This window comes from Callithrix jacchus, chromosome 7 (genome assembly GCF_049354715.1).
Source record: "Callithrix jacchus isolate 240 chromosome 7, calJac240_pri, whole genome shotgun sequence".
NCBI classification, from domain to species: Eukaryota; Metazoa; Chordata; class Mammalia; order Primates; family Cebidae; genus Callithrix; species Callithrix jacchus.
In genome coordinates this window covers 68,527,411-68,542,204 of record NC_133508.1, presented here as the reverse complement: position 1 = coordinate 68,542,204, position 14,794 = coordinate 68,527,411, and the positions used below count along the sequence as shown (strand labels likewise).

General features: G+C 40.2%; 2 protein-coding genes across 6 annotated transcripts in view; both read left to right on the top strand.

The window, feature by feature from the left end:
* The window catches only part of LOC128932618 (uncharacterized), a 38,198-nt gene extending 24,895 nt beyond the window's left edge, over positions 1-13,303 (top strand). For 4 of the 5 annotated variants that reach the window (XM_078331055.1, XM_078331054.1, XM_078331057.1 and 1 more), the window contains one exon: positions 12,650-13,303. In XM_078331055.1, coding sequence (XP_078187181.1) covers positions 12,650-12,745 — 96 coding nt within the window. In that variant the 3' untranslated portion in view covers positions 12,746-13,303. The remainder of the gene's footprint in view (positions 1-12,649) is intronic. The other variant, XM_078331058.1, reaches the window with a different exon arrangement.
* PTP4A2 (protein tyrosine phosphatase 4A2) overlaps positions 1-14,794 on the top strand; it is a 36,338-nt gene that overhangs the window by 9,170 nt on the left and 12,374 nt on the right. Inside the window, exon 2 of the mRNA XM_035308554.3 lies at positions 12,650-13,344. Coding sequence (XP_035164445.1) covers positions 13,249-13,344 — 96 coding nt within the window. The 5' untranslated portion in view covers positions 12,650-13,248. The remainder of the gene's footprint in view (positions 1-12,649; positions 13,345-14,794) is intronic.

The window sequence follows — 14,794 nt, the reverse complement described above, 5'->3', positions numbered from 1 at the left end:
TAATCCCAGCTACTTGGGAGGCTGAGACAGGAGAGTTGCTTGAACCTGGGAGGTGGTGAGTCGAGATAGTGCCATTGCACTTCAACCTGGGCAACAGGAGCAAAACCTCTGTTTCAGAAAAAAAGATTGAATTTTGCATTCTTTAATTGGGAAGAGAAGGAAGGTGAATAAAGCTAGTGAGTAAAGAATAACTCCTTGACATGGCATTATAGAAGTATTTCACCATTTTTGTTTTATGTTCATATGTAGTATGAAATATTTTCACTGTGATTTTTAAAGATCGTGAATATGACTGTGTTTTGTGAAAACATGCCATAATTGGACAATCACTGGATAGACAGTACATTTTAAAAGGCCACCAGTAGCTTCAAATAGAATGATTTGGATTCTTGACTCTTTATCTTGTTTTATACTCAGTACACAAACATATCTGTGAACTATAATGTGATTTATAAAAAGCAAGTTTAGGAGAGGAAGTGAAGTGTAACTTACCCAATTATAGGGGAAACTTGGACCAGAGTGCCTGAACAGCAGAAAAATTTCTGGGGCTCAAACAAAATAATTTATGCTGACAAGATGTATTTTGGGTTGTTTTTATTCTGTGTCTTGTTTATAGAGAGTTTCCCTCCCTCTCTTCGGGGGTTAATACTGGAACAGGACCTTTAAATAGGCTCAATACATTTGACAAATGGTGAAATGAAAGAGTTAAGCTGACCCATAAACTACTAAGTTCTGAAATACAGTATATTTTAAATAATACAAACAGTAGCCTGGAAGTTTTTGCTTTGCATGCTACTCCTGTGCTGTAGGTTATTTTGAAAGGTGATTCAAATACCTTTCCCAAGTATCTATTTTGCAACCTCAGGGAACTTGCAGCTGTTACAGTCATTCTAACTGTCCTGATATAGCTCAGAAAACATTTCGGTGTGGTGTTGACAGACTGAATCCAGGTGTTCTTTTGGATTTTTACTACCGAATTTGCTTTATTACAATGAAAGTTCAGAATCTTAAATTCTTCATTAATGAAATTATTATTATTTTATATTTATTTATTTTAAGACAGGGTTTCACCATGTTGGCCAGGCTGGTCTTGAACTCCTTACCTCCAGTGAGCCTCCTGCTTCGGCCTCCCAAAGTGCTGAGATTACAGGCGTGAGCCACCATGCTCGGTCTATTAATGAAATTATTCATTCAGTGGTTCTTGGGTTAATGTATGTATAGTGATGTTGGAAACCAAAATGACTAAGACTTAAATTGTTCTCTAGGAAAATTAGCCTTTTGAGATTAAAGAAAGGATAGGAGGAGGAAAGAAAACAAATAAAACAAATGTTAGGATTTAACTTTCTGGGGAAGCAACTGAATTATTATTATTGTTATTCATTTTTTTTTTGAGACAGAGTTTCGCTGTTGTTATCCAGACTGGAGTGCAATGGCATGATCTCGGCTCACTGCAACCTCCGCCTTCTGGGTTCAAGCAATTCTCCTGCCTCAGCCTCCTGAGTAGTTGGGAGTACAGTCGTGCACCACCATGCCCAGCTAATTTTTGTATTTTTAGTAGAGATGGGGTTTCACCTCGTTGACCAGGATGGTCTCCATTTCTTGACCTCGTGATCCTCCTGCCTCGGCCTCCCTGAATTCTTAAGAAGGTTACCAGAGTTATTTAGGAGTGTGCTTAAACTTTATAATAAAGAGGCTTGGGAGTCTTAATATGCACATACACTAAAGTCTTTAAATATAAACCCCATAGAGAAGATAGCCATGATACTTTTGTCACAAAAGTATAGATGACTAGAATCCATTTAGTAGAACTATTTAATGTAATTTTAAAAAGATTAATTGAAAACAATTAGATTAATACTCAAGATTAGGATTGTGCTGTTAAGATTTTTTAATGTGATTACCAATACTATTCAAATAATTTTTTTAGAGAAAGTGAAAATTGATCATAGCACTGTTAACCTGCATTTAAATTTTATTTATGAATGGAAAAATGCCATTTTTGGACAAGAGATTCATTTTGAGAATTGCAAATCTTTAGAGGAAAAATGGAGTACAAAATTGAAAAGTAAATATTTTGAAGTGTGGCATGAAAATATTTAATGTAATTTTTGTCTTACAGTTATTTGTAGAGGTAGAAATTACTGGAAAAGGACAGCTGTTAATCACCAGGGTACATGTACATCTAAAAACTACTCCCTTTTCATTTGGGTGGAACAGGGCCTCAGTGAATAAGTGTTACTATTCTCAGAAACAGGTGCGACTGTTGACTAATTGCTTTCCTTATCTTTCAGAGTGGCGGGCCATGTGTCTTCTTCTGGTTTTGAAATGTTAATACATTTTCCCACCATCAAGGTCATGATTTCTTTTTACAGAACTGATTATTGATTTCTGTACTGGAACTTAAGTCTCGAGTTCCCTCCTTAAATGAGGAAGTGGAAAAGTGGGAATGACCAGGAGAGTAACTATGAAATTTTTTTCTTTTTTGAGACGGGCAGTGGCGTGATCTCAGCTCACTGCAACCTCCACCTCCTGGGTTCAAGCAATTCTCCTACCTCAGCCTCCCAAGCTGGGACTACAGGCCTGTGCCACCATGCCCAGCTAATTTTTGTATTTTAGTAGAGACAGAGTTTTGCCATGTTGACCAGGCTGGTCTTGAACTCCTGACCTCAGGAGAGGTCATGTGATCTGCCTGCCTTGGCCTCCCAAAGTGCTGGGATTACAGGCGTGAGCTACCGCACCTGGCTGAATTTTTTTTTCTTTTGAGACGAAGTTTCGCCCTTGTTGCCCAGGCGGAGTGCAATGACGTGATCTCAGCTCACCGCAGCCTCTGCCTTCCAGGTTCAAGCAATTTTCCTGCCTCAGCCTCCCGAGTAGCTGGGATTATAGGCATGTCCACCACGCCTGGCTAATTTTTGTATTTTTAGTAGAGATGGGGTTTCTCCACATTGGTCATGCTGGTCTTGAACTCCTGACCTCAGGTGATCTGCCCGCCTCAGCCTCCCAAAATGCTGGGATTACAAGACTGAGCCACCATGCCCGGCTTGAAATTTTTTTTTTTACAGTTAGAAAGCATCTTGTTTTGGGATATTTACTGACATTTTGATCCTAATTTGTGTAGCGTCCATGTTGCTGCTCTTTATCAATTTCCTAGGACTCTAGTCATTGGGGATAGGGAGGGAACTAGTATTAATTTAAATCTCCCAAGTTTCAAGGAGCTAGATTATTCGATTTTAGTTTGATAAATGAACAGTAGAGGGATAAACAGGTAAGTAATGGAGAGGATAGATAGAACATACTTGAGTTGGAAGTAGATCATAAGAGATTATTAAATTTTCAGTTTGAGACCAGTTAACCAGAAGATGAGTGTTTAATTAGTAAAGGTTAGGTTTTTTAGTTTATAAGTTTTCAGACACTTTTTTTCCCCAAGTGATCAAAATGCAACAGGTACAGTAGCACTTTGCAGAGGAATTTTCCTACTACTTTGATGGTTGAGAAGATTTTACAGTCTATTGTCTGAGTAGTCTCTGAATATTAAGTTAGTCTTAGACAGATTCTGTAGTTACTCAGAGCTTTGAGTCTTTTTCATAAATTCTGTATCCAGTCTGTGGACAAATCCCACATCAAAATATATCTTGAAACTGACCCTTATTCTCTCTACTGCTATTACTCTGGTGTAAGCTACCATTATCTCTACTAGTCTCCTTGCTTGCACGCTTACCATTTTTGTAATGTCTCCACATAGCAGATAAAGTGATCCTTTGTAAAACCTAAGTTGTCACTCTCCTTTTTTTCAGCTTTTACATTAGGTTCAGGGTGTACATGTGCAGGTTTGTTAATGGGTAAATTGAGTGTCGCTAGGGTTTGGTGTATACAAATGATTTCGTTACCTTGTCACTGGCTAGCAAGCATAGTATCTGATGAGCAGTTTTTCAGCCCCTACCCTCTTCTCACCCTTCACCCTCAAGTGGGCCCCAGTGTCTGTTCCCCTCTTTGAGTCCATGTGTACTCAGTGTTTAGCTGCCACTTATAAGTGAGAACATGCGGTATTTGGTTTTCTGTTCCTCTGTTAATTTGCTTAGGATAATGGCCTCCAGCTGCATCCATGTTGCTGCAAAGGACATGATTTCATTATTTTTTTTGGCGTTGAGTTGTCACTCTTGAGTGAAACCCTCCATTGGCTTTGTTTGGAGAGGCATCATTCTCTGAATAAAAGTCAAATGCTTTTAGTGGCTTATAAGGCTCTCTTATTTCTGACTCTATTCATTCCATTGTTCTTTCTGTTCCAGTAGCACTGGCTCCCTTGTTCCTAGCATACTCCAAGCTTGTACCCACCTCATAACTTTTTCAACAATTGATCCTCTGCCTAAAATGCTCCCCAAGTACCTGTTTGGCCCACATTTTCAGCTTTTGGATAAAAAGTCACTTTTTTCAGTGAGCCCTTTCCTGTTAGCCTTATTTAAAATTGGAATACCCCTCCCTCTGGCACTGCCAATTCCTCTACTTCAAATTTTTCTCCAGAGCAGTGACTTTTTTTTTTTGAGACAGAGTTTTGCTCTTTCACCAGGCGCCAGGCTGGAGTGCAGTGGCGTGATCTCGGCTAACTGCAACCTCTGCCTCCCGGCTTCAAGCAATTCTGCCTCAGCCTTCTGAGACTAGGACTACAGGCACGTGCCACCACACCCAGCTAATTTTTGTGTTTTAGTAGAGATGCTGTTTCACTATGTTGGGCAGGATGGTCTCGATATCTTGACCTCATGATCTGCCCACCTCGGCCTCCCAAAGTGCTGGGATTACAGGCGTGAGCCACTGAGCCTGACCAGCAGTGACATTTTTATGCCTTTTTTTCTGCCCAGTTAAGTGTAAGATCCATCCTGTTAGGAATTTTTGTTTTGCTTACTGCTCTTGAACTTGTAAGGATATGGAACCCAGGGCTGGGCACATTGGCTCACACCTGTAGTCCCAGCACTTTGGGAGGCCAAGGCGTGTGGATCCATGAAGTTAGGAGATGGAGACCATCCTGGCTAACACTGTGAAACCCCATCTCTACTAAAAATACAAAAAATTAGCCGGGTGTGGTGGCACTTGCCTGTAGTAGTCCCAGCTACTTTGGGAGGCCGAGGCAGGAGAATTGCTTGAACCTGGGAGGTGGAGGTTGCAGTGAACTGCGATCACACCACTGTACTCCAGCCTGGGTGACAGAGTGAGACTCCTCAAAAAAAAAGAAAAGAAAAAAGAAAAAGTGTATGTGACCTATGTGACATGTTCTGTAAATATTTGAATTAATGGAAGAATTTGAGGAAAATGCCTAGCTCTTGAGGAGGATAAATTCTTCTCTGTTGACAGATTAGATTTTATATATTTATTTTAAGGGGAAATATAAGTGGCTATTGACATGAAGAGAATTTGCTTTAGGAAAAAATTGTTGCAAGGTTTTAGTTGTATATTACATTATTAAGCTTTCTTTCTTTTTTTTTTGAGATGGAGGTCTCACTTGGTCATCTAGGCTGGAGTGCAGTGGCACGATCTTGGCTCACTGCAACCTCCACCTCCTGGGTTCAGGCGATTCATCTGCCTCAGCCTCCCAAGTAGCTACGACTATAAGCGAGTAGCTAGGACTACAAGCGCCTGCCATTAAGCCCAGCTGAGTTTTTATAAATTTTATTTTTAGTGGAGACGGGGTTTCACCGTCTTGGCCAGACTGGTCTCCAACTCCTGACCTTGTGATCCACCCGGTGCAGCCTCCCAAAGTGCTGGGATTATAGGTGTGAGCCACCGCGCCTGGCCACATTATTATTAGGCTTTCATGTTGCCTGATTGTAGAAAGCAAGCTGCAAAACTCAAATTTGCATGAGTTCCTCTAAATTTTTGGTAAGAAAAGTAACATAGTAAATACATGCATACTCATTTTATTAGACCTTTGCTTTTAGACTGTATTTCCTTAAATCTGGAATTCTTTTATAGTACCTTTATATTTTAATGTGGTGTTTTAATTTGTTGAATACTGGCATAGCGCATCAAATTAGATGGCTTATTGTATCATTTAATTTGTAAATGTAAAGAGATGATTTCTTAGTAGAAAGCGTGATGTGAGTGGATTGATAGGATTTTAATTTTTATTTACTTATTTATTTTTTTGAGATGGAGTCTACTCTGTTGCCAGGCTGGAGTGCAGTGGCGTGATCTCAGCTCACTGCAACAATCTCTGCCTCCCAGGTTCAAGCGATTCTCCCGTCTCAGCCCCCTGAGTAGCTGGGATTACAGGCACATGCAGCCATGCCCAGCTAATTTTTGTATTTTTAGTAGAGATAGGGTTTCACCATGCTGGCCAGGATGGTCTGGATCTCCTGACCTTAGGTGATCAGCCCACCTCAGCCTCCCAAAGTGCTGGGATTACAGGCATGAGCCACCGTGCCCAGCCAATTGATAGGATTTTTAAAATGATGCCCAGTAAGATTGGGTCACATTACATGAAGCTGCTTTTATAAAATTCCCTCATACTTTTAAATTGACTTTATTTGTAGTTAAACTTAGAATTACTGTTGCCAAGGCAGGACATGAATTTTATTCATTTAGTCTCTTTAACAGGGGAGAAAAGGATTTATGGAATTGCGTAGGTACAGACCTGCCTGGGATAGAGACTAGCTCTCTGGAGGCTCTTTCTAATACTATGATTATAGAACCGTTAAGAATGTAGTTTGATTGTAAATCATTATAGGGTTCTTATGACTGTAGAATTTTTTTTAAAGGTAATACTGTGGCCGGGCACAGTGGCTCACGCCTATAATCCCAGCACTTTGGGAGGCCGAGGCGGGTGGATCACGAGGTCAAGAGATCGAGACCATTCTGGTCAACATGGTGAAACCCCGTCTACTAAAAATACAAAAAATTAGCTGGGCGTGGTGGCATGTGCCTGTAATCCTAGCTACTCAGGAGGCTGAGGCAGGAGAATTGCCTGAACCCAGGAGGCGGAGGTCGCACTCCAGCCTGGGTAACAAGAGCGAAACTCCGTCTCAAAAAAAAAAAAAAAAAAGGTAATACTGTATGTACATGGGAAAAGTTAAAACAGTTCAAAAGAAATATGTTAAGGATGTAGTAAATCACGCTTTTGACCGCCAGCCTCCAGTCCTGTGTTCCTGGCCCTATCTCACCCCCAGGAAACCACTGTTACCTCTTCTCTTTGTAATCTTCCAGATAGTCCGTGTGTATGAATGCATGCAGTACTCACAAATACTTCTTACCACACTGTTGATACTGTCGTGTACTGTGTTCTTTTTACTTATTAGCTGTCTTTACATATCAGGTCATACAGACATTTTATTCTTTTTGACCTCTGCATAGTTTTTTCTTTCTTTTTTATCCCTTACCTCCCTGCATCCCTTTCTTAATTTAAAAGGACTTCTCTGTCACAGACTATCCTTTTTCATCCTTCAGTAAAGTTACATTCTTTTGTTAAAAATGGATATGTTGCCTAGGAAATCGAAATGTCCCAAATTTAGCATTTAAAAAGTTGGGGTTTTTTTTTTTTTTTTGAGACGGAGTTTCGCTCTTGTTACCCAGGCTGGAGTGCAACCTCCGCCTCCTGGGTTCAGGCAATTCTCCTGCCTCAGCCTCCTGAGTAGCTGGGATTACAGGCACGCACCACCATGCCCAGCTAATTTTTTGTATTTTTAGTAGAGACAGGGTTTCACCATGTTGACCAGGATGGTCTCCATCTCTTGACCTCGTGATCCACTCGCCTTGGCCTCCCAAAGTGCTGGGATTACAGGTGTGAGCCACTGTACCCGGCTAAAAGTTAGGTTTTATGGAAGATAAAATTAAATGACAGAGACAATATTTGGGTGTATATTTGAATTTACCACTGTTATAGTAAACTAGCCTCTTTCATCACTTGGTAAGTTAAAACAATAATCAATGTTTACTTAAGTAGATAGAGCAGAATTAATGCCAGAGAGACAGCTTCAGGAGAATTTTTTTGTATAGTGTACATGCCCTGAATTTATGTTAAAATATATAGGGTTCTGGAGCTTTTGAGTGCTTTCCAGCTGTGATAGGTTTATGATTTTTTTACGTGCTGTTTGCTTTGCATTCTTAAGTGTGTCACAGGAATTAACATTAGTTTAACTGAATTGACAGGTGCAAAATGTAACTGTTGATGTGTAGTTGAATTCTTGATGGAGGGGGAGGGAACAGAGCTTGTTTTTATCATGTATCTGTTAACAGTGCTAGAAGGTACTGTTTCTTTTGGCAGAAGTTATTTTGCTGGGTTCTCAGTATTAAGAATTGAAAATGTAATAATGAATTATCTTTATTCCTAGAAATGGTCTTTCCAAAATGAGGTTGTGGGAGTAAGATGGGATAGCTGTTTGCTGAGCAGACAAACACTGGAGACTAGGTAGAAAACTTAATGCTGGAGCTGTAAGGTTTAAACCTGGCTTTCACTACAATGCAGGTCTTTCAGTGCCTTTACTCAGCTGACACACATTTGCTGTGATAAATGTTATTGAACCAAAGGGATTCAAATAGGTTAGAATTTCCTTGTGTTTTGCTCTGCATTGCATGCAAACTATTATTCTTTGAGTAGTTACTTTAATAAACTCCACCCGCTCCCCCACCTTATTTTAAGGTCACAGAGTTGGAGATGAACATCCAAGCAGATATTTGACACTTGTATGGAAGATTGTGACTTGAAATATATGTGGGGCTAGACTCAGTGGCTCAGGAGGCCTGTAATCCCAGTGCTTTAGGAGGCCAAGGCTGGAAGATCACTTGAGCCCAGGAGTTTGAGACCAGCCTGGGCAACATAGCAAGGCCCCCATCTCTACAAATAACTTAGAAAAATATTAGCCGGGCACAGTGGCATGTACCCATGGTCCTAGCTACTCAAGAGGCTGAGGCAGGAGGATCACTTGTGCCCTGAAGTTTGAGGTTGCTGTGAGCTATGATAGCACCACTACATTTTAGCCTGGGTAATAGAGAAAGACCCTATCTCAGAAAATAAAAGTAAGAAGAGGCTGGGTGTGGTTGCTTACGCCTGTAATCCCCACACTTTGGGAGGCTGAGGTGGGCAGATCACGAGGTCAGGACTTTGAGACCAGCCTGGGCAACATGGTGAAACCCTGTCTCTACTAAAAGTACAAAAATTAGCTGGGCATGGTAGCATGTGCCTGTAATCCCAGCTACTTGGGAGGTTGAGGCAGGAGAATCACTTGAACCGGGGAGATGGAGGTTGCAGTGAGCCGAAATTGTGCCACTGCACTCCAGCCTGGGCAACAGAGTGAGACTCTGTCTTAGCGGGGCGGGGGGGGAAGAAGATACAAAATATGTGGGCTGGGCACGGTGCCTCACACCTGTAAGCCCAACACTTTGGGAGGCTGAGGCAGGAGATTGGTTTACATCCAGGAATTCGAGATCAGCCTGGTGGTATGCACCTGTAGTCCCAGCTCCTCAGGAGGCTGAGGTGGGAGGATTGCTTGAGCCAGGAAGTTGAGGCTGCAGTGAGCCATGATCGTGCCACTGTACTCAGCCTGGGTGAGAGAGAACCTGTCTCAAAATAAATAAATTATATAAAGACACCTGGGTTTTTGTTCTTAAGCTGCTACTAACTAGCATTGTGATCTTACTTAAGTCACGTTAACCTTTGAACCCCAAACTTTTTTATTTTTTAAAAGGTCCGAGTAGTGGATGTTTCTGTTGGTTCTGAAATTTGACTGGGCAAGGAGTACTTTATGAAATGCTTTCCTCTATAATCTAAGGTGGCTATGTTTTGGGGTTACTGGTAGAATTTTGAGGTAGGAAGAGTGATGGAGTATATTTTTGTTTTTAGTTTTGAGTGTAGATATTTTGTGTTTTTACTGTAGTGAGTAACTCATTCTGCTACGGTATTATTGAAGTTCTTAGAATGCCATTTTGAATTTCATTTGTCTTCTATATTTTAATTTTATGTTTGTGTCCATGGTTATATAATCACAAGTGTGCAATTTAGAAAATAAAATGCCATTAGAGTATCATAAAAAAAGGCTTGAGGATAGATGGATAGTTTTGGAACTTTGTAGGCCTACCTACTTACCTATATATTTCAGTTTCTTCCTGAAAATGGTTCTGTAGTCATTATCTTTCATACCTTTTTCTGTCTGATCACAGCTATTTTTTTTAGAGACTTCTAAAGAAGCCTTTATTAGCAATTTAAGGAAAATAACTTAAGCTTTGTCCCTGTTTCCAGAGGAATTTATGATTATGTTGACGTTCACTGACTAAGCCAACTGTAAAGAGTACTGTGTTTCAAAGCAGCAGGCCTAAAATGATAATGAAAATTCTGCCACCTCTTGTTTTTTGGTAGGAATTAATGTTTGGGGAGAAGTCTGTGTGAATCAGTGACCTTCAAATAATTTTGTATTCTTGAGGCAATTATTATGTAAGAAATAATAAAAAGGTAAACAACTAGAAAGGAGAGGATGAGATTTATACATTAGTTGAATCAGCAGTCATTGTGGTACACTGAAAAAAAATAGGACTAACAGAAGACTTGGTTTGAATTTGGGCTCAGTTAAAACTTACCATTGTGTGATGTTAGGCAAGTCACTTCATTTCTTTGATCCTCTTTCCTCATTCCTTGTATGTAGTAACAACAACTCAGAGTTGTGAGGAAAAGGAAGTAATTTTAAAAAAAGTCAATTCTTTATTTATGTAACAAGTTGGTTACGTCCACTGCATTGTGTGAAACATTACAGTATCATACAGGAAAGTACTATCAGTATAGAGTTGGTTCACAGGAAATAATTTTTTTTTTTTTTTTTTTGAGACGGAGTTTCGTCCTTGTTACCCAGGCTGGAGTGCAATGGCACGATCTCGGCTCACCACAACCTCTGCCTCCTGGGTTCAGGCAATTCTCCTGCCTCAGCCTCCTGAGTAGCTGGGATTACAGGCACGCGCCACCATGCCCAGCTAATTTTTTGTGTTTTTAGTAGTGATGGGGTTTCACCATGTTGACCAGGATGGTCTCGATCTCTTGACCTCGTGATCCACCCGCCTCGGCCTCCCAAAGTGCTGAGATTACAGGCGTGAGCCACCGCATCCGGCCAGGAAATAATTTTTTTAGAGTGCCTTTTGAGCTAGTCTTATAATTAAGGGCCAACACATATACTTCAGATAGAAAAGAACAAAATCCTCAAAGTGGAATTTTGGTTAATATCCTCTACCCATTTACAGGGGTGTGTGTGTGTTTGTATTTTTGTGTGTGTGTGTGTAACGGAGTTTTGTTCTTGTTGACCAGACTGGAGTGCAATGGTGCAGTCTCAGTTCACTGCAACCTCCGCCTCCCAGGTTCAAGCAATTCTCCTGTCTCTACCTCCCAAGTAGTTGGAATTACAGGTGCCCACCACCATGCCCGGCTATTTTTTTTTTTGAGATGGAGGTTTGCTCTGTTGCCAGGCTGGAGTGCAGTGTCGTGATCTTGGCTCACTGCAACCTCTGACTCCCTGGTTCAATCTATTCTCCTGCCTCAACCTCCCAAGTAGCTGGGATTGCAGGCATGCGCCACCATGCCCAGCTAATTGATTTTTGTATTTTTAGTAGAGACGGAATTTCACCATGTTGGCCAGGCTGGTCTTGAACTCCTGACCTCAGGTGATCTGCCCTCCTCGGCCTCCCAAAGTGCTGGGATTACAGGTGTGAACCACCGAGCCCGGCCAGGTATACCTTATTTTAATCAAAGAGTATATGTGAAGGACTTAACCATCAAAGCAGAAAAATAAGATCTTCGTAAACTATGAAAAGAGTTTTTGGGCTAGGCGCCATAGTTTATGCCTGTAATCTCAGTACTTTGGGAGGCCGAGGCAGGAGAATTGCTTGAACCTAGGGGGCGGAGGTTGCAGTGAGTTGAGATTTCTCCATTGCACCTCAGCCTGGGTAACAGAGTGAGACTCTGTCTCCAAAAAAAAAAAAAGTTCATGGAGGGAAGTTTTCTTCAAGTATCTTTTAATTATTTAAAAATTATTCGAGTTAAAAGTAATCTTGTTTTGGCCGGGCGCAGTGGCTCACGCCTATAATCCCAGCAATTTGGGAGGCTGAGGCGGGTGGATCATGAGGTCAAGAGATCGAGACCATCCTGGTCAACAAGGTGAAACCCCGTCTCTACTAAAAATACAAAAATTAGCTGGGCATGGTGGTGCATGCCTGTAGTCCCAGCTACTCAGGAGGCTGCGGCAGGAGAATTGCTTGAACCCAGGAGGCGGATTGCGGTGAGCCGAGATCGTGCCATTGCACTCTAGTCTGGGTAACGAGTGAAACTCCGTCTCAAAAAAAAAGTAATCTTTTTTTAAAGAAAATAATTTTATATATTTTTTAAATAAAATAAAAGTAATCTTATTAGCACATTAAACTTCATTGTTAGCACATGAACAGTATCTGCTACTGTTTTCAAACTTTTGAAATTTTCTGAAAAATTTGGAAAAAAATGACATACCTTTGAATCTCTGATTTTTAAAACTCTTGATAATACTGCTTTATTCAGTTCTTCATAGATGGCAATAACTTATAATTGGTGACATTTCACTTGGCTTTGGGCTTATAAAGAATGTATTTTGACTTCAGGCATTTGTGTTTATAATGCTATCAGCCTCCAGTTCATTTTATTTATTCTTTTCTTCTCCAGGTTTTTCGTTGGAATATACGTTGCACATTTATGGCGATTCTGAGTGTGAGGGCAGATTTCTGCCAGGCTCAGCACAGCGTTTTCGCTGACAAGTGAGCTTGGAGGTTCTATGTGCCATAATTAACATTGCCTTGAAGACTCCTGGACACCGAGACTGGCCTCAGAAATAGTTGGCTTTTTTTTTTTTTTTAAATTGCAAGCATATTTCTTTTAATGACTCCAGTAAAATTAAGCATCAAGTAAACAAAAGTGGAAAGTGACCTAACTTTTAACTTGTCTCACTAGTGCCTAAATGTAGTAAAGGCTGCTTAAGTTTTGTATGTAGTTGGGTTTTTTGGAGTCCGAAGGTATCCATCTGCAGAAATTGAGGCCCAAGTTGAATTTGGATTCAAGTGGATTCTAAATACTTTTGCTTATCTTGAAGAGAGAAGCTTCATAAGGAATAAACAAGTTGAATAGAGAAAACAGTGATTGATAATAGGCATTTTAGTGGTCTTTTTAATGTTTTCTGCTGTGAAACATTTCAAGATTTATTGATTTTTTTTTTTCCACTTTCCCCATCACACTCACACGCACGCTCACACTTTTTATTTGCCATAATGAACCGTCCAGCCCCTGTGGAGATCTCCTATGAGAACATGCGTTTTCTGATAACTCACAACCCTACCAATGCTACTCTCAACAAGTTCACAGAGGTAAGATTGTAGCGTGGTCTATATTTTGGATTGATTTCTAGGTAAAATCCCATTAAAAAAATCTCTCAGCACAAAGCAATTTACTTCTGTATCTGGAGTATGGATGGTCATCCTGCCAATTCTGGTTTCAATTGGGTTGGGTTAGTGACAGCAGATTTTTTTCAAGAACATTTATGGAATTTGGGGACTGTAGAGATATCTAGTACTGTTTTTTCTGTGTCCTTTTTACATTTATTAACAGGTTTTTTTTTTAGTCAAACATTCAGTAATAAAAATAATTAACATTTATTGAACATAGTATGCACGTAGCATTATAATAAACAGTGTTATACATTATGCAACAAGCAGTGTTTATACTTAGGGTCACAAATAAAAAAACCCTATGAGGTGTAGGTACCATTAGTATTTCCCTTTTACAAGTAAGGAAACAAGTTCAGAGTCATTTAGTAATTTGCCTAATGGCACATAATATGTGTTAGAACTACTATACTTGTCTAAGTGTCTGACACTAAAAACCATGCTGTATGTACTTCGAATATTCTAACCACTTTTGATGAAAAGTCACCCCCAAACTAGTTGTAACAATCACAAGGGTCCAGAAACTTGGGGGAAGGAAAGGTGGTAGAGGTAGTATTTTTATGTTGGATCTTTAATATTTTTTTCTATTGGTAGGAGAAAAACTCTTCGTACTTCTTGGAGCAAACATTTGAACATAAACTTTTCACCCTTTCCTGGTTGTTGAGTTTAAATGATTTCTCTTGCTATATTTATAGAGTAGGCTTATTAGAAAGCTGGATGAACTCCTTGTGATTCTCATTTTATAGATGGCAAAACCGAGACTAAAAGAGGTTTCGACTTGTTTAAAGTCACAAATACCATAAAAAAATTCTATCTCAACTTTTCCATGAATGGCTACTATAGAGTTCATTTTAGTGGAATTTTATTTGCGTTTTGAAACATTAAATAAATTCCTGACTTAATACCTCCACCTTTCTTGAGTCTGTATTGTAAGAAGGCCTTTTTGTAAAAAAGTTCGTTAGCAATTAAAATAATTTTACACTTTAGATAACTCAGCGATGGACCCTAAGGATATCACTGTGCCTGCTCATTTATACTTAAAATTCCCGGAGCTTCTTAACTTTGTGTACACAGTGTACAAGTTGATTCTAGGCCTGTATGCCCTCAGATTGTTTGGGTACCTTTAAGCCTGGCTGACTTAGATGGTACTATTTTCAGCCTGTGGATTCCTTGGCCATAGACTCCAAGAGTGGCATAGGCCACTGTTCTCCTGCAATTATAAAAAAGATGTTGGTAGAAATGGGGAGGAGGGTGAGGGAAATGTTGTGCTAAGAATGCTTCTCATTCCTCTGTTCTTGTTGGGTCCTGTTTTTGGGGGGCTGGGGGTTGGGGGAAAGCTTGGCCTTGTGTCTTCGCCGATAAACTAACACAC